This window comes from Miniopterus schreibersii, assembly GCF_964146895.1.
Source record: "Miniopterus schreibersii genome assembly, chromosome: 8".
In the NCBI taxonomy this organism is placed as follows: Eukaryota; Metazoa; Chordata; class Mammalia; order Chiroptera; family Miniopteridae; genus Miniopterus; species Miniopterus schreibersii.
The window spans coordinates 40043377-40065245 of record NC_138109.1 but is presented as its reverse complement, the minus strand read 5'-3'; the positions used below and the strand labels follow the sequence as shown (position 1 = coordinate 40065245).

The 21869-nt window shown below is 37.8% G+C and overlaps 1 protein-coding gene across 2 annotated transcripts in view; it reads right to left on the bottom strand.

Annotated features, from left to right (window-relative positions):
* UBE2U (ubiquitin conjugating enzyme E2 U) overlaps nt 1-21869 on the bottom strand; it is a 51850-nt gene that overhangs the window by 24640 nt on the left and 5341 nt on the right. For both annotated transcript variants that reach the window (XM_081144837.1, XM_081144836.1), the window contains exons 4-6: nt 21042-21139; nt 13642-13762; nt 6601-6649 (exon numbers count right to left, since the gene is read on the bottom strand). In XM_081144837.1, the coding sequence (XP_081000963.1) occupies nt 6601-6649; nt 13642-13762; nt 21042-21139 (268 nt within the window). The remainder of the gene's footprint in view (nt 1-6600; nt 6650-13641; nt 13763-21041; nt 21140-21869) is intronic.

Sequence of the window (21869 nt, the reverse complement as noted above, 5' to 3'; positions counted from 1 at the left end):
GTTCAATTTCAAACTGTTGGCCTTCGGGGGCTTTCTTTTCTTCCCCCAGAATAATTAAAAATATTGCCCTAAAAGGTATAACGTTAGTATAGTTTGAGTATACAGAGCAGAATGTCTTAAACATTTGGGAATATTTGCATTTTCACTTCTGTAAAGGAAACAGCCCCTTAACATAAGAGGACAGTAACGATTTTACTGCCATTCAGATAAACTGCTAAGTTTACAGGGATATGTGCAGTATAAAAAATACATATGTTTATAGTTTCAACCAGGAACAGGACTTTATTGAGCATTACGAATATGAAAAAGTAGAAGACATGATTTTAAACTGAACATCAGACCCCATTATTGGGGAAAATAAGATGTCTACCTGAACTAGTAAATAGAATAGCTTTACATGTTAACATCACAAAGTGTTACATCATTTAACATGGACATTTGGAGACTATAATGACAGATACTTACTTGGCAATGGCAGTAAGCAGAAAAAGTCAAAATAGGGAGATACAACTTTGTTTGGGAGGCATTAGGGAAAGAGTCAAGTGGGATGTGGCCCTGGAACCAAGTAAAGAAGCATTTTAGGCCAGGGAAACATTATTAGCAATAAATAGCTCAGATGGGAAGGAGCACGGTGTGTGCATGTGTGCACACAGAGGATGCTGGGGAAAGAGAGGACGGTAACAAGATAATCGACTAGAGTGGAGAGTTCCAATTCCAGAGGCGTTGGAATTTGATAAAATAAGGGAAACTGGGCAGTGCAGGGTCTTCAGATTTAGGCAGAGAACGGATTAGAGTTGACTCAGTAATCTTGATTTATTAGGTGATAGAGAGCAATCAGAAGTTTTCCAATAAGGCAAGCAAATTATGAAATCAGTATGTAAGAGTTTTTCCTGGCATTAGTATGCAGGGTGGATTCTATGGGAAATTAAATGCTGGGGGACAAGTTAAGAAACAAAACGTAATAATTCAGGCAAGAGATACAGAGAGCAAAGATTAAGAAGGGGAGGAGAAGAATCCCTGGTAAAGAACTGGCTGGACTGGTTGCCTGATAGGGTGTGAAAGGTGAAGGAATGTGAGGGTCAAATATTCTCCTAAAGCCCGGAAGACCAGTTAGTTTTGCTATTAATAGAAAGTGTCTAGAGAAACTGAAGTAAAATATGAGTTTAATTTTAAACACAGGTTTTAGGTGGTGACCTTTAGGAGTGTGGTTGAGAAATTGAGACTGGAAATAAGAGATTTGGGTCAAATCAACATAAAGGTTGATAGATGATGCCATTAGGGAAAACAAACTCCAAAAGAGTAATTAAGTGTTTAGAAAAGAAAGAGCAGAAACCAATTCCTAGCTAAGAGGAGTCAGCGAAGAAAGTAAAAGGATAGTTAACGGGAAGAGAGAACCGAGGTAGTGATATTTCAGGGAAGCAAAGTCCCAGCTATAACAAAGCCTCATGATTCAACGTTGCCCTATGTGTCTCTGGATATTTAGTCATGTAGTATCATGATTAAGAGCACAGGCTCTGGACTCACCTGGCCTGGGTGAAAACGCTCTGGCACTGTGACTTATGAGCTGTGCGACACTGGGAAAATTTCCTAACCCCTCCACTCCTGTTTCCTCACCTATAAAACTAAGAGAGAGAATTTCTCCGGCGTTTCTTGTGAGCATTCAGTAAAATCATCGATGGAAAGAGCAAAGAAGGGGGTTTAGCACCCCTCAGCCCTCAGTGTCAGCTGGTCTCCTGAACTGACTCAGACAGGTACCTAGTTGTTCCTTTCCTGCAAACTCTAAACAGCTTCCTGTTTTTCTATCTCAGTCTGTTTGAAAACAAGTTTGATTTCCTAATTCTACAGGATGAAATCTGAACTCTTTCAGATAGAACTCAATGTTCTTCATCATCAAGCCATTTCCAGCCTTTGCTTCCACCATCCATTTGCACATCCAGAGGCACCATCAGGAGGAACTTAATGACGACCTTGAGGGCACTGTAATATTACCCTTCTGTATCTGTGCGAGCAGGTCTAGCTCTCTGTGCTGTCAAACTCTTACTTATCAAAGTTTTGGTCCAATGAAAACATTATGTATATGAAGGTTGTCACAGTGGACAGGGTGGTTGCCTCTCCAATAACTAGTTTGTTCTTTCCCCGCGGTGTATATGCCATTCAGCTTGATGGAATTGACTCCGCCCCTGGCTCTAAGTCAGGGCCTGATGAATTTATGACTTTAGGGCTGTCCGACAATGGTAACTAGTTTAAGGACAGGAACCTGACCTAAAAAGATCCAATCAGAGTGAAATGTATTCTAACATTCTAGTACATCTTGATATCTAAGAGTGTCAATCCTCTTTGTTCTTCAACATTGCCTTATTATTATTCTAAATCCCTTGCATTTCTAGATACATTTTAGAATCACCTTGTTAATTTCCAGAAAAAATACTGCTGAGATTCTGACTGAGATTGAATTGAATCTATATATTAATTTGGGAAGAATTGGCATGATAATAATATTGACTCCTTCCCAGTCATAAACATTGTATATCTCTATTTCTTTAGGTCTTTAAAAATTTCCCTCAGGTTTATTTTGTAGTTTTCAGTATAGTTGTCTTAGTCATCTTTGTTAAATTTTGCTGTTGTTATGGTGTTTTTAAAATATCAGTTTCTATGTGTTGATTGCCAGTATATAAAAACATAGTTGATTTTTTAATGTTCACCTTGTATCCAGGGTTGTTTCTGAATCTACTTACTAATTTTTAACCTTTGTCCATTCATTTGGATTTCACTATGTAAATAATCCTGTTATATGTTATATAATCCTGTTATATGTTAAATAATCCTGTTATATATGAAATAAATAAAGATAATTTATTTCATTCTTTCCAAACTTCATAATTTTATTTCTTTTCTTTGCCTCTCTTCACTGGCTAGGACCTCCAGTATACTGTTAAATAGAAGTGGTGATACTGGACAGACTTGTCTTGTTCCTAAACTCAGGAGGAAAAGCATTCAATATTTCACCTTTAAGTATGGGGTTATTACAATAGGGAAATTCTCTTTCATTCCTAGTTAGCTGAGAATTATTTTGATCATGAATGGGTGTTAAATTTTAGCAAATAGGCTTTTTGGATTTATTGAGATCATTTCATGTTTTTCCCCCTTTATTTGGTTGATGTGGTGAGTTACACTGATTGATTTTCAAATTTAACCAACCTGGTTTTCTGGAAATCAAGCTCACTTAGTCATGATGTATTATCATTTTTTATGTATCATTGGATCCAATTTGCTAATATTTTGATAAGACTTATGCATCTGTATTTGTGAGAGATAGTGATCTATAATTTTCCTTTCTTTTAATAATCTCATATTCTAGAACTAGAATTTGGAAATTTGAAAGTATACCTATTTTCTCTATTCACTGAAAAAAGTTTTAATACCTTTTTTCAAAAAAAAATTTTTTTTGGAAATAACTTTAGATTTATAAAAGAGTTGTAAAGGTAGTTGGCTATTTTTTAAAAATAAAGTATAATTTTCAATCAGTAAAATGCAGATTTTAAGCATACAGATTGATGACTTTTGACAAAAGACTACATCTGTATAACCATAAGCCCAAACAAGATATAGAATATTTTCATTACTCCAGAAAGTTCCCTACTGCCCCTTCCCAGTCAGAGACTCTCCCTTGACACTTAGGGCAATCACTGATCTCATTTCTATCACTATAGATTCATTTTGTCTTAAAACTTCACATAAATTGAATCATATACTCTGGTCTTTTTCACGCTCAAAAAATGTCTGCATTACTATTCCATGCTGTTGCATGTATCAACACTTCATTCCCATTCATGAATATAACACAATTTATTTATATATTCAGCGGTGTTAATGGACATTTTAGTTGTCTCCAGTTTGAGACATTATGAATAAAGCTCCTATGAACATTTGTGTACAAATCTTTTTGTAATATATGTTTTAATTTCTCTTAGGTAAATATTTAGGAGTGGAATTACTGGATCACAGGGTAGGAGAATGTTCGATGCTATGAGAATTGCTAACCTGTGTTCCACACGGACTTTGGGCATGTCAAATGGTGCAAGCACGCGTACAGCGATGCGGGAGCTGCAGTGACTCTGCATCCTCACCATCAACTGGGGTAGCTGTTGTACACAGTGGTGTGCTCTCCCATCCTACCCTCCCCCCGACCACCTCAGTAAATGACAGTAATACCCACCTAGTTCAAACCAAAATCTAGTAATAATTCTTGATTCCACTTTTCTCTCATACCCTACACCTAATCAAACCAAGCCTGAAATCCACCTTCTCTCCCTCTCCACATCCATGCCCTCAACCCTAGCCCAAACCACCATCATCTCTCCCCGGTCTACTCAAGTGACCTAATAATTCTTCTCTTTGCTTCCACCTTAGATTTTTCACAATATGTTCTCCACAAGGCAGCTAAAACAGTCCTTTTAAGATGTAAATCTGATTGTGTCTTTCCCCTTCTTTAAAGCTGTCCAACTGTGCTCCAATTCCCACTGCAAGGCTACTCAAATCCCAATTCCTTACCTGGTTTATAAAGCCCTAAATGACACAGCCCTGCCTACTGCTCTCACCTCACTGCCTACCCCTGTCCGCTTTCCCTTGCTGTGTCCCAGCCCCAGCAGCCTTCTCCTGATCCTCTAACACACAGTGCTCACAGGCCATTTAGGGTCTGCACTAGTTATCCCCGCTGCCTAGAATGCCAGTGTCCCTGTAAAACCTCACTCTCTCCCAATTTTTCACTCCCTTTTTTCCCCCCTTTCAATTTCACAAATCTTGATTTTCCAAGACAACACCATCTCTAAATTTATCTCACCATGATTCTTCAGTCACTTCTGACTAAAGTTGTAGTTAAATCATTCTTCCAGACTCCAAACTGTATACTCCTGTCATCAGAACTGTCTCCTCTTTAGAGGAGAGTTTCCAATTTTAGAGTATCAATCTTGTGAGGTCAGAGATCACATATTATTCAGTTGTTCATCCCCAGAACTGGAAAGCAGTGTCTGCATTTTAAATAAATGAATAAACATCTGCTCTCCCAGAGGCTGCCCCATATCCTATCAAACTGGTATCCTACAGCCCATGGGCAGACCTCCCAGACGACAATCATGAGCTTAAATCACCTTCAATTACTGAACATCAACTGGATTCTTTCTACCCAGTTGCGTAGACTTCGCCTAAGTTTTATGTCTTTTGAAAACAGGGCTTCAATTGCCTGGTTATGCCTCTGGAATCCATTTCTGTAGCCAAGTCAGTTCTCTCAGCTCAGGATAAAGTTCTATCCTGCAATGCCAGCCTGAGAATGCAAAGAGCAGCTCCTCTCTCGGAATAATTTCTACAAGACCTCATCGCGAATGCTGTCATTATAAAAACCAAAGGCTAGACAGAAATGAGCCCTGTTCCATAGATACCAGGGTTAGTAAATATCAGAATTCATAGCTACATAACAAATATAATAAATCGTGGCCTGGTACGTACTAGAGCAACACTGGAATCTAGATTGGATTGCTTCAACTGAGTGCTAGAGATGTCGCTAGTGATTTCAGGCTAGCACTGGGTAAACACCAAAAATAAGACCTGATTCTGGCTTCATTTATCCTTGGGTTGGCTCAGAGGACCTGCTGAAGCTGGGGCCAGAGAAGTTCTCATGGTCTGTTCTTACTGCCATATTAGTAAATTCTGGCACTGTAGCTTTATGGAATACAAAAAATTATACCACAGATAGAAAAAACTTTGTGCTATTCTAGGGCCACTCATGTTTTACAGGTCATAAAATAGTGTGTATGCATTCAACAACTATTCATCACAGGTCTATTTTGTGCCGGATGGTTAGCTGCTTCTCTCCATGTTGATGAGTTTAAGAGGCAGCAATGTCCTCTACTGAATCTCAACCTAGTGCACAACTCACTAGATCACGCTCACCTTCCTGCAATGTTTCAACTTTTTTTCAAACAGAAGCCACCTAATTTTATTCATCTTCAGGGCCAGTCAAGGAAACCTGAGGAGCTGAAGCAAACATTATTTCAACACTAGTTAACTGACTGTTTTCTATATCTGATTGACAAATAAAGGCTGATGGACTTGCTCAAGAAACTAATGCTGCAGAACCATATATGAAAATACTGACCTATACCTTGTTCATGTGTTCAAGGCTAAATTGATGCCACACTGTCACGTTGTCTCCAAAAGGTACAAAGGCTTCAGCCCTAACTCACCATTTTCCTCTAGAACCTATCTTCTCCTAAATTGCTTGGATCTTTGCTATGTATAATGAATGGCTTGCGCTCTGTATGTTCACAACATGCTTTTTCTTTTCAACAATAAAATGTAAAAATTAAAAGAACAGGCAAGTTCATATAGTTACATTCACTATTAATTCAATAGTCTAGAAAAAATTCACCAATTTTACAGGTTCCTTCTGAAAACATTTAAAAAAATGTATGGTAGGAGGAAAGATATCTACTTCCTTTTCTGAGTTAAAAAAGTAATTCAACTATGAGAGACAATGTAAATAGCTTAAATAAACAGTCCTTTTAGTAAATAATTTGAGATCAAATTGTATGAAGAAAAACTTACCTGATAAGTTTATCTGAGTCTTTAGATAACTCAGGGCTGTCATCTTTCACTGTGAAAAAAAAGAGAAAAGATTCTGGTTTACTGGGAAGACTGAATACATGGCTTCAGGTGCACTCTTTCTGAAGCCTCAATAAAATACTAATAAAGGAATAAAAATAAGGTATAAAAGCTTAAGAAGAGCAAAAGAAAAATGGCAAGAAAATTTTTCACGATGAAAAGCCGATGTCAAGGGGTAACTGTCTTAGCAACTCATAGAATCTGAAATTTGACTACATGATGAGGGGAAGCCAATAAAAGCAAGTTACGCTTTGGAACTTGAGAAACAATTCAGAAATTGGAGGTGCCAGATGCCTGGGGAAGGTGAGAGACACAGCACAGTCACCCAAGATTGATGCCCTCATCCTGTGCACCCAGATGCTCACCAGTGCCCAGCTAGGAGGAAGGAGGTTTACTCTCTGGAGAAACTGAGTCAGGGAGACTCAAGACTGGAGTAGACTAGACACAAAGCAGAACAGGAGTATGGTAAGGGACTGAAAGCAGTGAATAAATCAGATAAATCATATTGAACAGATAAGATTCCTGCTCTCTGCCCTTGTCCACCTCCCAGAGTGTAAGCAGATAGTATCTCTTTCCAGAAACAAAACGGAGGATTTGTCTCAGGGGAAACAGTCAAGCCTAACTCATGGCATGAAGCCTAACTAGTGATAGCTACTGGTGTCCTCCACTGAACAACCCTATAGTGAACCTAAGCAGTCAACAAGTCCAGTCTGTATTTAAATACTTCCCATCGTTTTAATGATTGATTTCCATTCATCACATGCCCATCATATGAACAGTCAAAGATGACTAGACATTTGAATAAAGTCAGTATCACGAAAGATAACCACCGAAACAAATAAGCAGGGAGAAAAGAAAATAGAAACATACTTTTCTGGAAGTTTTCAAGAATACAGAACAAAAAAACAAAGACATGGAAAATAGAAGAACATAGATTTTTTTTAAAATTTGAGGATCAGATCAGTAGATTGCACATCCAAATATCTGCATATTTAAAAGGAAGAACAGAGAAAACAAGGGGGAAATAAATATAAAAGAAATTACTTATGAAATATTTTCAGAACTAAAGGATTAGAGTTTTTAAAATGAGATTTACACAGCCCATCAAATGCCCTACGTTTGAATGTGGAGGAAAAAACAAACAAAAAACCGACCCCAAGAAACATTATCAAGAGATCACACGTCACTGGGAATGAAGAGGAGATGCTGAAAGCTTCCATGAAGGCAACAGTGTGGTGACTGGCGGTGGGGGGCGGGGAGGTGGAAGAGGGCATAGAGGGGATAAATGGTGATAGGAAAAATAAAACACATTCAAAAATAAAAACAAAAAAATAAAAGCTTCCAGAAGGAAAAGATATCACGTGTGAGGAACTGGACATCTGAATGAAGTCAGGTTTCTTAAGAGCAACACCAGAAACAAGAAGGCAACAGGGTCTTTACAATTCTGAGAGAAAATCGTTTCCCAACTAAAATTTAACCAAATTTTGATTATATTAGAATGAAATAAAGATGTTTTCAGACAAAGTCAGAAGAGATTCAGCTCTCATGGACTAGGAGGCTCCTGGAAGATGTGCCCCAACAGAACGACGGGGCAAGCCCGCCAAGAGGAAATAGGGGCTCAGTTGGGAGCTCCAGTCCGAAAGGCAGGCAGCGGGGTCCTCCCAGGCCCTGAGAGCTGCCAGCTTAGAATCGGAGGAAGGAGGGGTCACAGGAAAGATGCCTCCAAGGGAAAGCACCTGATTCAATGTCTAGGAGTTGTTTTACAGCTTTGTCAGAAAGTTTAGGGAAAGAAGAGAGGACAGATATATAAAAACAAACAAGGGAGTGAAAAACTGGGTCATCTGTATAAGAAAAGATAAACAATCATTCATGGCTCATCTGTGACAAATATTTTACTAAGTCGTATTAATGTAACCAAACTATATTAGGAAAACAGGGGGCAATGTGGGTGGTTACGGCAGTATTAAAGCTAAATCTTTCTATTTCAGGAGAAGTCTATAAGTAATATCTAAAACTGGAAACCCCAGCATAGAATAAACCTAGAACTATAATGGTAAATTCTGGAAAAAAGAGCTAAATGTGTTGAAAGGTGTTGGTACCTTGTGGGGGTGGGGGAGGCGCTCAGCGATGAAAGGTGTGGGCTTCCGAGGTCTGCTATAAGTCAATAAAAACCGGTTCATGTTATATGCTCTTTAAAGCTATGAACATGTATTTCTTTGATAGAAAAGAAAAACTTAACACTTTTTCAGTTAAAACAAGCAATTTGGAGACTTCGCTAAAAAGTTACTGGACTATCTGGTGCAATGAAATACAAACAGGAAAAAAAGTTTGTAACTCCAGCAAGTAGATCCACACACACAATCCTGTTACACTCAGGTTTTCCACATCTCCTGACACCTATAAGGAACAGGATAGCTGTCACAATCCCCAAATCATCAACAGAATAGGGTCTGAATGGTGCTGCTAAAAAGCTCGTGCTCGTCAACGAGGAAGCTATGCGACTGGACTAAATTCCCTTTTCCTTTGACACCCAGAAGGTATTTTCACCCAAGGGAAGGGGGTTCCTACACATAGCAACACACCACCACCACCAAGTACTCCCTCTAAAAAGAAAACAAACCCAAACCTGCAATCCTGAGACATTACCTGCTTCAACTGTAGAAATAATTTTCTTTAAAAATTGGTCTATTGCTATGAGGATTAAAACAAAACAAAACAAAAAACAATGAACGAACTGGAGCTTGAATTAAAGAAAAACCAAACGCTTATCACATCTTCGTAACCACAAAAAGAATGAAATGTATTTGCACAATTAACAGGTTTGTAAAAAAGTATATAATGTATATTAGTATACTCTTCCTAATATTTCTATAATTCTTCTCTATTCTTGTATTATGACTCTGTCATCAGATCTGTCAGTTATTATATTATAGTTTATTTAAACAAGTAACTGAAACTTATTAGCATGGCCCTCCTTTATTTAACAAAAGCTACAGGAAGCCCAGCCAGGCGTGGCTCAGAAGTTGAGCACCGATGTACGATCCAGGTGATTGGGGTTTGATTCCCCGTCAGGGCACATGCCCTGTTGGGGGCTCGATCAATGACTCTCTCATCATTGATGTTTCTATCTCTCTCTCTCCCCCTCCTTTCCTCTCTCTGAAATCAATAAAGATATGTTTTTTTAAAAAACCAAAAAACAAAAGCTACAGGAATATATACCTGGCCAAGAGAAAAATGATTACCTCAGGCTTGACTACAATTACTCAGTTATACTATTTTTATACTCTTGTTTTCTTTCAACCAAAGATCTTTTTAAATTATAGGAACCCTATGTTTTAAAATATCAAACAAACATGATAAACAGAAGATAAATATTATTTGACCATATAACCACATAGAAGTAAATATCTGCTAAGACAGACTGGGGAAAAACAGGATTTAAGAGTTTATGTGAAATCCCTTTGTAACAAATTAGAAAGTAAACAGCGATACTCAGAATCTAGGTGGCAAAATAATTGCTATATATCATCTCCTTCTAGACTTTTCTCCTCTCTCCTCCAAGTTTCATAAACAAACTGAAGTAGAGGTTGGAAGGTACCTGAAGACCTTTTCCGACTCCGGACATTGAGCAAGAAGCTCTTTGACAACATCCCTGAAAAATAGCCATTAAACTCTCCTAAATGAACTCTAGTTATAAAAGCACACCTTTGGTGATAGGGACTTTTTACTACTTGCCACTGGGGCCTTATCCACTCTTAGGCAATTTGGATTGTTAGAAAATTCCTCTTCGTGTTTGGCCAGCTGGGACCTGGGTGAACTTTACCATTAGGGTTGGTAAACTATGGTGCCATTTGCTTCTAGAAAAGATCAGTTAGGCACCCAACTGACTACACAATTTATTGTCCAAACTGAAACACAGAATGAAAGGGGATATTAGAAATAATTATACCAGGACCGTCTCAGGCAGTCTGGTGTATTTGAGCACCCTGCCTGTAAATAAGGGAGACAGGTTCCAGGCCCCAAAAGAGGCTGTCAGGATATGGGAAGGTCACCGGGACTTCCACCAATTAATTGGGCTTGAGCTCAGAGCTTGGTGCGTTCTTGTCAATGTACTGAGGCAAAGAACTAGCTCTGCAGGCGAGGCAGACAACGCGATAGGGAAAGTTTGGGGAATGGGAGGCATTTGCATGTCTGGCTCAGGCTTCAAAATTAATTTCAGACCCCTGATCACGAAGAAAAAGTTCGCAATGTATTAAAGGTATGTTCTGGAATAAGGCGGGGCCAAGCCTGCCTCTTCGGGACTTCAGTGGCTGGCTACAAGTTAGCAGGCCTCGTGAGGGGGTGACTGACTCACAGCTTCAGCATTAGTCTTACTTTAGTTTTCCGGAACAACAGTGAAGACATTTCCCTTTTCTATAGGAAATCCCTTCAAATATTTGAAAACAGTTTTTACAACTGCCTTTTCTCCTACAAACTAAACATATACAGTTCCCTCAGCCCTGGGAAATGTGATATTCGAAATCGAGCATGCTGGTATTTCAGATAAGGGCCCACCCAACCAGAATAGGGTAAAATTATCATCTAAATCATGCTGAGTAAAAGGGCACCTTCTATTATTGGTTCATATTAAGCTTGTGATCAAAAAGCTCCCTCAAAATTTTCTCTTAGAAGAGAGTTCTGCTATCAAGTTGGGTCTCTTCCATTCTGTGCTTGGAAAATTTAATTCTTTGATCCTAAACGAATGACTACGCTCATCCCATGAAACTTGGAGGTGCAGGGGCAGTGGGAAGGCCCAGGTTGGAGCGGTGGCTCTGCAGCTTGCCCTCCGTGGCCCTGGGCTTCATTCCTTGATCCTTGGCTTCCTCACTGAGGAAGAGGCTGGGGACCAGATGAGCAAACATACGTGAAAGCACTTTGTGAACTATGACGTAAAATCAGGATCTAAGTTTATGCGTATTTTTTCATTCATTCACTCTACAAATTTTTATTTAATACCTACAACCAGACACTGCATCAGGTACTGAGGATGTAGTTCTAGCCTATAACTGGTGCCTACAGGGATGATACAATTAGCTGCCTCCTCAGTTTCTCATTTACACAATTAACTATCTGTTCCAGTTTTGGGTTATCTAAAAATATAATTCCTTCTATGCATTTTCTAGATCTATTTTTGAACATATTAAACATATATGAGAGACCATTCCTGTAGCACTGTAGTAGAGACCTTTTTTCAAGTTATCACAGGTAATTGATTCTCACTGGATGCAGGCTTTCACAGAAACCCATGTAGCACTATATACCACCTAATTTAGAGTTTTCTGCTTGTCTTCATTTTCCAGCCAGGGCAGCTGTCTGCTGTATCACAGCACTCTTCCCCTTTCCCCTATGAAGCTGCAAAAAGTCACTCTCTTGGTGGTACCCTAGGCGAGCTGATAACTCGATGCTGTCCTGGGTTGCCACATATTTCACCAGTGTAACTAAAGAATGTAGCCCAAACCTGTCAAAGTAGTATCTGTTTTGTTGCTCACTTGCTGGGTGATCTGGCAATTTGGGCAGCTTTTTTTGTGTGGTTTGATGGCAAAGTTGAAGGAGTGAAGGCTGATGCCTACCGGACAGAAAGACAAAAGGAAGGGCCAATTTCTGTTCCATTTTCTTTCATCCTTTCTCTCTGCAGGGCAAATACAAAATCTACTGCACAGATTCATCTGTTGTAGAAAAGTCTTTAAGACCAGCTTTTAAATTTCCATTTACCAGAATATGGACATAGCTTTGCTACAGAATCTTTCTTTCTAACGACAGTTCTGTGGGGCTCAATGAAAGGTTAAGTGATATATATCCTTTAGTCATTCATTCCACAAATAACTACTGAGTACAGAGGATACAGCAGCGGATGCTACAGTATTCTGGTAGGTTACATGTGTGGCCGGAGTGAAGCAATATGACTCCTCTGTGTACAAACCAACCTTGAAACTGTCAGAGAATGTATGAGAAACCCCAAGGCAATCACAACATGTTTGAAGAGAATGAAAAAAGATGCCTGGTCAAAGCTGCTGGATTTGCATCAGACCCAGAAGCCCTGTGCAGGAGCACTTGAACTTGGTCACGACTGTACAGACCTAGCCAATGGCCTAGCAGGTTCTAGAAGGGGACTGGGAAAAGCGAGAATGGACATCTGAGAGATAAAGCATGAGAGGTAAGTATGAACAGCAGGATGAGTCTGAACAGCAGGGCCTGAGGACTAAAGAGGTAATGATACCAGCTACTATGCACTGTTGTGCCCGCGGGAGGAGGAGGGGCAGGATATAAAGGAAATAATTATGTCACTAGGGCCCAACCCTCACTTGTGGCAAACCCTTCTGGGCATAAGGAACCAACAGCATTGTTCGGCTAACTGCCAAGAAAGACAGGAGCAATGAAGGTGATGGAGTGAACTGGCAGGAGGAGACCAAGGGTAATCAGAAAAACACTGGCCAATAGAGAGAAAGACAGAAGAATCTCAGGTACCATTTCACATGGATACTTAGAAGGAATACTTGGGGGCGTGGTGTCTGTGTGTGTGTGTGTGTGTGTGTACCCTCCAGAAAGAAAAAAAAAAGCTAAGCATTTTGCTAATCAAGAGGAAAGGGATCCCAGATCAGTAAGATCTGGGGTGCTGCAGGTGAAATCTGGGAAATATCCATTACAGATCAAAGAGTGAAAATTAGATGTCATATTTTATGACGGGTAGACTAGTTTCAATTGGCACCACTGATCCGTACAGCCATAACATTTAAAGATACTAAGCCGACAATCTGTGATAATCTTTAAAAAAAAGATCACACTAATTGGCTTGACAAAGAGGTACAGTAGGAGAGATCTTAGTACAATTTCATTACTGAAAAGAAAGACAGAAAATATTCTTTCAAATGAAGTTATTTGCTAGATCACTGATTTGCTATAAATATATAATTAATAATTGGCAAATAATAAGCAAGCACTTCTTACATTGTAATGGTTCGTGGAAAAGTGCTTGAACTATCTCTCTGTACATAGATTCATCTTTAGTCAGAACGTGGGCTGCTTCCAAATTTACTGGGTTTTCTAGCACTGGATTAGAAAGCATAACCTATAAGAAAAAAATAAAGAACAAAATTTTTTTTAAAGTAAATTTTTTCTTAAAGCAAAAAGACCAATCAATAAATACAACATTCAAGAAGCATTTCTTAAATGCCTATCATATATCTACCTGAAGATGACACAAACACAAATGAGACAGGGTCTCTACTCTCAAGAAGCTCTTGATCTTGGCTTTTTTGTTAATTTTATTTTTAAATTATAGTTGACATTCAGTATTATTTTATATTAGCTTCAGGTGTACAGCATAGTGGTTAGACAGTCATGTAACTTATAAATTGATCCCCCGATATTTCAAGACACCATACACAGTTATTACAATATTATTGACTATATTCTCTATGCTTTACCATACATCCCCAATTAGTACTCAGTCCCTTCACCTTTTTCACCCAGTCTCCCAGCCCCTCTCCCTCTGGCAACCCTCAGTTTGTTCTCTGTACCTATGAGTCTGTTTCTGTTTTGTTTGTTCACTTCTTTTGTTCTTTAGATTTAGCATATAAGTGAAATCATATGGTATTTGTCTTTCTCTATCTGATCCATTTCACTTAGCATGATACTCTCTAGGTCCATACATGCTGTCGCATATGGTAAGATTTCATTCTTTTTTATGGCCAAGTAATATTCCATTGTATATATGTACCACCTCTTTTTTATCCAATCATCTATTGATGGACACCTGGATTGCCTCTATATGTTGGCTATTGTAAATAATGCTGCAATGAACATAGGGGTGCATATATTTTTTCAGATTAGTGCTTTGGGTTTTTTAAAACATATACTCAGAAGTGAAATCTCTGCATCATAAGGCAGTTCCATTTTATTTTCTGACGAACCTCCATACTGTTTTCCTAGTGGCTGCACCAACCTGCAATCCCACCAACAGTACATGAGTATTCCTTTTCCTTCGCATCCTAGCCAACACTTACTGTTTATTGATTTATTGACTCTAGCCATTCTTGACAGGTATGAAGTGATCTCTCATTGTGGCTTTGATTTGCATTTCTCTGAGAATTAGTAACACTGAACATCTTTTCATATGTCTATTGGCCATCTGTATGTCCTCTTTGGAGAACTGTCTATTTATGTCCTCTGACCATTTTTTAATTGTATTGTTTATTTTTGGTATTGAGTTGTCGGAGTTTTTTACAAATTTTGGATATTAATTCCTTATCGGATGTATCATTGGTAGATATGCTCTCCCATTCAGTAGGTTGTCTTAGTTTTGTTGATGGTTTCCTTTGCAAAAACTTTTTAGTTCGATGTAGTCCCATTTGTTTATTTTATCTTTTGTTTCCCTTGCCTGAGGAGATATAGCAGAAAAACATATTGCTGAGAGAAATGTCAGAGAGTTTATTGCTTATCTTTTCTTCTAGGAGGTTTATGGTTTCGAGTTTTCATTTAAGCCTTTAATCTATTTTGAGTTTATTTTTTATATGGTGTAAAAGGGTGGTCTAGTTTCATTTTTTGCATGTATCTTTCCAATTTTCCCAAAATCACTTATTGAATTTGACCTTAGTTTTATACTGTACATTCATGAACCAAACATTAGGATCAAAACAAGTTACAAGTTCCTTCCTATAACTTATTCCTTCCCATCACATAAATTCAAATTGGATTTATGTGTAAAGGGAACTAAACATTAGGAAACACTGAAACATTTTCATTAAAAAGTAAAACTTTACCTTTGAACATGAGATTGTATTTAGATCACAGATAAAACAAAATTATGTATTAAGGCTTGTGTATACTTCATTAACCCTCTAGATAGTCAAATGATTAATTTGGTATTTATAGTAGCTTTCTTTTTTTAAAACCTCACCAGAGGATATGCTTTCATTTATTTTTATTTAAAAATTTTTTAATTTGTTTTTATTGATTTCGAGAGAGAGAGAAAGGGAGTGGGAGGAGAGGGAGACAGAAACGTTGATGTGACAGAGAAACACATATATGGGCTGCCTCTTGCATGCCCCCAACTGGGGATCGAGCCTGCAACCCAGGCATGTGCCCTGACCAGGAATCGAAATGGTGCCCTCCTACTGCATGGGAAGATGCTCAATCCGCTGAGCCACACTGGCCAGGAGCTTTCATTGATTTTTAGAGAGAGAGAAAGAGAGGGAGGGAGAGAGAGAAATATTGATGTGAGAGAGAAACATCAATCGGTTGCCTCCCATATGCGCTTTGGCTGGGGATCAAACCCCCAACCTCGGTATGTGCCCTTGCTGGGAATTGAACCTGTAACCTTTTGGTGTATGAGACGACACTCCAACCAACTGAGCCACCTGGCCAGGGCAGTATCTGTAGTAGTTTTCTATTGCTGCTGTAACAAATTACCACACAGTTACCAGATTAAAACAACACAAATTTATTATCTTACATGTCTGCAGGTGGGAAACCTGGGGTGACTGGGTGAAAGGGTGATTTCTCTTTTCCAGATAGAATAAGACTGAAATCAAGGTGATGGCTGACTAAGCTGTTATCAGAGATTCAGAAAGAATCTACTTCGAAGCGCATACAGGTTGTATGTCAACTGAATTCAGTGTCTTGCGTTTGTAGAACTGAGGTCTGTGCTTCTTTGCTGGCTGTTAGCTGGGGGCCAACTTTAACTCCAAGAGGTCTCATGCAGGGCCTTACTTGGACCCTTATATCTCAGAGGCAGCAAAGGTGTGAAAAATCTCTCATGCTTGGAATTTCTGTGATGTCCCCTCCTGCCACATCCCTTCTCCTTTTCCCACCATATTTCTCTGAGTGACTCTTCTGCCTCCCTCTTCTATTGTTAAGGGTTTATGTGATTAGTTTAGGACCCCTGCATAACCCAGGATAACCTTCCGATTTTAAGGTCCGTTGAATAGTAACCTTAAATCCATCTGCAAAGTCCTTTCACAGAACTATCTAGATTAGTGTTTGATATCTTTAAAATTCTGCCTACCATAATATATGCACATCTGGACGAAATAGGGGACCAGTAGTAACCAAAACTTAATGGTTCTGCCAGACCATGACCTTGTTTATCTGGCAACTCAAAATTAATATTGGCTCAAATTACAAATATTCATTCAATACTTTGGCATTTTGAATACTACAACATTGAAACTATATAATAAAATGTAGCCAAAATATATAACTAACAGAATGCCTAAGTGTAGATGCAGGTCAAAGTGTATCATTGTGACTTAAGACTCATGGAAGTGATGGCAATCTTTCACTAACGAAAGCAGTAATTTGACATCTGATATTTCAAAAGCAACAAGAACTTTCTGCTCTTTGAGTTTTCGTATTTGGAAAACACATTTGAGCTACATTTCCAAGAATATTATAATTGCTTAAATAAGGATGCAACGTGGACTGCACTCTACCTTTCAAAGTGGGTGGGAAGCAGATGAAACTTATCTTCTAGAGCAAGTTTTAGGTCTTTGGCAGGAAAGATAATTTTATGCAGAGAGGAACATCTGGTAAAGTTTATTCAATAGTTTTCACATTGACACCGTGCCTAAGACCTTTTCACATAATGTGTACACATGCTACTAAGTCTATTTAATGATTTTTAAGAACTGGAATATAAGAAATATATTAAAATGTATAAATCAGAAGCCCTGCTAAACTGCTAAAAAAAAAATAGAAGTCCAACTTTTAATTTAGCCATGTGATAGTATAAATAACAGGAAACTCTGCAGAGGGTAAGTACAAAAATTTGAAGCATCAGTAAACAACTGCACCAGGAAGCATATTTTATAATATTCAATTAGTTAGAGCCAGAAATTAATTCATTCTGTGGATAGGTGTTGATATTTCCTTTGTATTATATATTTAAGTGTCTGAAAAAATTAGATTATAAAAATTTTAGGAGATGATTAATATATTTGTATGTTAAAATATTTTAAACACCATTTCAAGTATGACTCCCTTGAATAATAACAATGTGATAATTATAAATGTGTCTCATCTATTATTCAAATGGAAGTAATCAGAAATTATGGTCTATACTTGTACTGTCCATTATAGTACTCTCAAGCCACATGTGGTAATTTCAATTTCAATTACTTAAAATAAAATGAAAAACTCAGTTCCTCACTGACACTAGCCACTTTTCAAGTGCTCAGTAACCACACTTGACTAGTGGCTACTATATTGGACAGTGCGGATAATGGATATTTCCATCCGTGCAGAAAGTTCTATTGGGCCACACTGACCTTGAAAGAAGTATTAAGCAGCCATCAAAATATTAACTGCAGCAATATGGAAATTACTTGAGATAAAATGTTAAGTGAAAAAGAAATAGGCTATATATAATCTATACATAGATGCCCTAAATGCAACAATGTAAAAATTCATGTTCATTCCTTCATTCAAGTTACTTAGTACCTACTAAATGTCAACATTTTCCTGGGGGTGGAGGGAGAGTCAAAGATGAATCAGACCTGTTCCCTGATGTTGAGGAGCTTGTAGTCCAATAAAGGAAGACAGGTAAGGAAACAGTATGTACATTTACAGTATCACAGAGCTCTGATAGAAATTTGCTTAGGGTACTTCACTGGGGAAGGGACAAAGGAAGTCCCCTCAAAATCCAAATTCCATCAATTCCACCTAGGAAAGGAAATCAAGAAAGACACTTCAGAGGGACACTTATTTGATCTAACTTTATAATGTGAGCAGTTGCTTGCCACACAGACTGAGGAAGAGGGAAGGAGAAAATGGGTTGCTAGTCAGATAGAGAACTGGCCTGAGCACTTTTTAAGGTCCAAGACTTGCTTGAGTTTGCAACTTTAGAGTCTAGAACTATATAAATGTTTTAAAATCTGAATCGAACCAAGCACTGTGAGTGAAGAAAGGCATGAAGATATAATAGGAGTGGGACTGCACGGTATGTTGAAGCCCAGGTGTGAGGAGAAGTAAATCATTTGTCAGGCAACAGGACTGGGTTTAATCCTGTAGTGAATGTGAAACTGAAAGATTTTAGACAGAAAAATAGAAGAAAAGACCAGAAGGAAATGCTAATAACAACAGGATTAGGGTTTTCTTTAGGATTATTAGTAACTGGCTTTTCCTTTCCACTGTCTTAAAAACTTGTCATGTAGGCATATTTGCTTTATAAATCTGTTTGAAAAATAAAAAGACAAACAACTTTGTCATCTACTGGCTTCCCCTGATGTGTTTCCATGACAACACTTTGTCGCCACTTTGCATTACTGCTTAAAAGCATGAGCAATCATACTACTAACTAGCTTTTATTGAGTTATTTTCTTAAACCACCCCTGGTTCCAAGTATTTTACATGTATTAATTCATTTAATCCTCACAAATCTATGGGGTAGCTACTGACAGATCCATTTTACTGATGAAGAAATTGAGGTATTCAGAAGTGAAGAAACTTGTCCAATGGTACAAAGGTGTTGAGTGGCAAAACCAGAATGTGAAGCCAAGCAATCTAATCTCAGAGCCCCAAATTTACCTTTTATTAAATTACTCAGCAATTCAGAATTGTCGCCATTTCATTCTGGTTTGCCCTCGCTCATTACACTTTGGAACAGTTCAGTTTTCTTAAGGCAGATCCTAGTTTAGGTGGAAGATGTAGGTAGGACTATGACCCAGTTTAAAGAAATCCAAAAGATCAACCCGTTATCTGCATATCATGCTCACTCACTTCCTTAAAGTTTTTGCTCAAATGTCTCTCCTAGAACATGGTCTGGCACAGGTAGATGTTCAATATATGTTTGTAGAATGAATGAATGAAAGAATGAATGAATAAAACACTGAATCGTTAAAAAAATTAAATTTTACTCAGTATACAAAGATGACTAGACAGAAAATTATTATTTTATTTAATTAAAAAATAAGAAATGGGAAAAATAAAATTTGTATTATAATTCTGCTACTGAAAAATTCAATTCAGCCATAATGCTTTATTCTCCAAGTATTCCAGGTAATAAAAATGTAACAGCTTATCTCTGGATATTAATGGTGAGCTGGATATAAGTGGTGACACTGACATCATTTACTTTGGCATGGATGAGAAAGGAGGCTCACTGAGGGTCAAGAATCACACCACACCGAGGCATGTTTCTATGGAACATGGATCCAAGAAGTAAAGGGGGCGTTCTAGAAACAGGCATCTACCTGAGGGGGGAAGAAAACCTCTGCTTTAATTGTTCACTGGACAAACAAGCAAAACAGACTCACAGATACAGAGAACATTTTGACAGTTGCCAGATAGGAAGGAGGCTGGGGGGATGGGTGAAAAAGATGAAGGGATTAAGAAATACAAATTTGTTGTTACTGGACAGTCGTGGGTCTGTAAAGTACAGCATAGGGAATACAGTCAATAATATTCTAATAACTACGTATGGTGTCAGATGGGTATGAGATTTATCGGTATGATCCCTTGGTAAGTTATGTAATGTCTAATCACTGGGATGTACACCTGAAACTAATATAATATTGTATGTCAACTGTAGTTGAGAAATAAAAAATGACTATAAAAAAAAAGTGTGTAAAAGAGCAAATAGCATGGTCAGAAACAAAGGATAAAGCTGAACATTTTAAGTTGTAGTCACTCAATTCACTTTGCTGAAGGAGGCAAGGTTCATGTATGAGGCAAGATCTAAAAGACCTGTTCAATATTATGAGATGAAATTAGGAACCAAAAGAACATGTAAGACCACATTTCTAGAATTAAAGCCATCCAAGCAGTTCTTCTTTTATAAAATATGTATTCCTTGGTTGTCAATTTAAAATAATAGTCATACGGGGTGGAACGGGTCATTGGGGAGAAAAAGGGACATCTGTAATATTTTAAACAAAAATAAAATTAATTTAAAAAAAATTAAAATAAAATAATAGTCTTTATAATTCAAGTTCCCATTTTTATAGACTTGATGTAGAAATGTTATTATTATTATTTTATTTTTATTTTTTAAATATATCTTTATTGATTTCAAAGAGAGGAAGGGAGAGGGAGAGACAGAGATAAAAACATCAACGATGAGAGAGTCATTGATCGGCTACCTCCTGCACGCCCCCTGCTGGGGATTGAACCCAAAACCCGAAACCCGGACATGTGCCCTGACTGGGTATCAAACCGCAATCTTCTGAATCACAGGTCAATGCTCAACCACTGAGCCACACCCGGCCAGGCTGTAGAAATGTTATTGATTTAAATAAGCTTACTTGAGTCTTTCAAACACTTAAATATGCATTGTATGTTTTATTTCTTGTATTCTGAATAAAGGAGATAATAAAAAGTTAAAGAGGGTATTTATATTAGTCTCTTCTTACCTGGAGGGTAAGCAAGATGCTGCTCAATGTGTAGCTTCTGTTCCATTTGTGAGGGTTGTCCAAAAAATCTATACAGGGTCGGCCAGTATGTTGGTCTACTGTATTAAAATAATACATTATTAGTTATATATATATAATAAGATTATTATTTAAAGCTTAGGAACACCAAAATAGGCAAAATTAGAAAGCAAATGACAAAACAGAAAAATTATTTGCAATGAATATGACAGTTAATAGAGTATAGCTGTCAAAAGCATGGACTTTTGGGTCAGACGCACAGATTTGAACGTTGGCCCTATGTGATGTTGAGCAATTAACCTTACTAATTTCACTTTCCTAATATGTAAAATAGGGATATGACTAAAGTACCCACCTCCACTGTAAAGAATGAATAAAATAAAGTACTCAACAGAGTACCTGGTATATAATGAATGCTCAAAAAATGATAGCTATCATTATTAATGGTACTTTTATTAATGTCTAAATAATTTTTATAAATGAACAAGAAAAACATTTATACTCAAATAGAAAAAATCTTGCAATAAAAGGTAAACACTGAGAAGAAAATTTTGAAAAGGGAAATGATATAGATTTTACAATACTATATCATATTGTATTGTAAAACCACAATAATTGTAGTAGCGCAGTGGGACAAGAGGTTAGATAGAAAAATGTACTAATAAGAGAATTTAGAAACAAATTCTAGTATGGCCCTAGTCGGGTGGGTCTGCTGGCTGAAGCATCGTCCCATACACCAAAAGGTTGTGGATTTTTTTTCCCAGTCAGGGTACCTAACTAGGTTTCAGGTTTGATGCCTGGTCGGGTCGT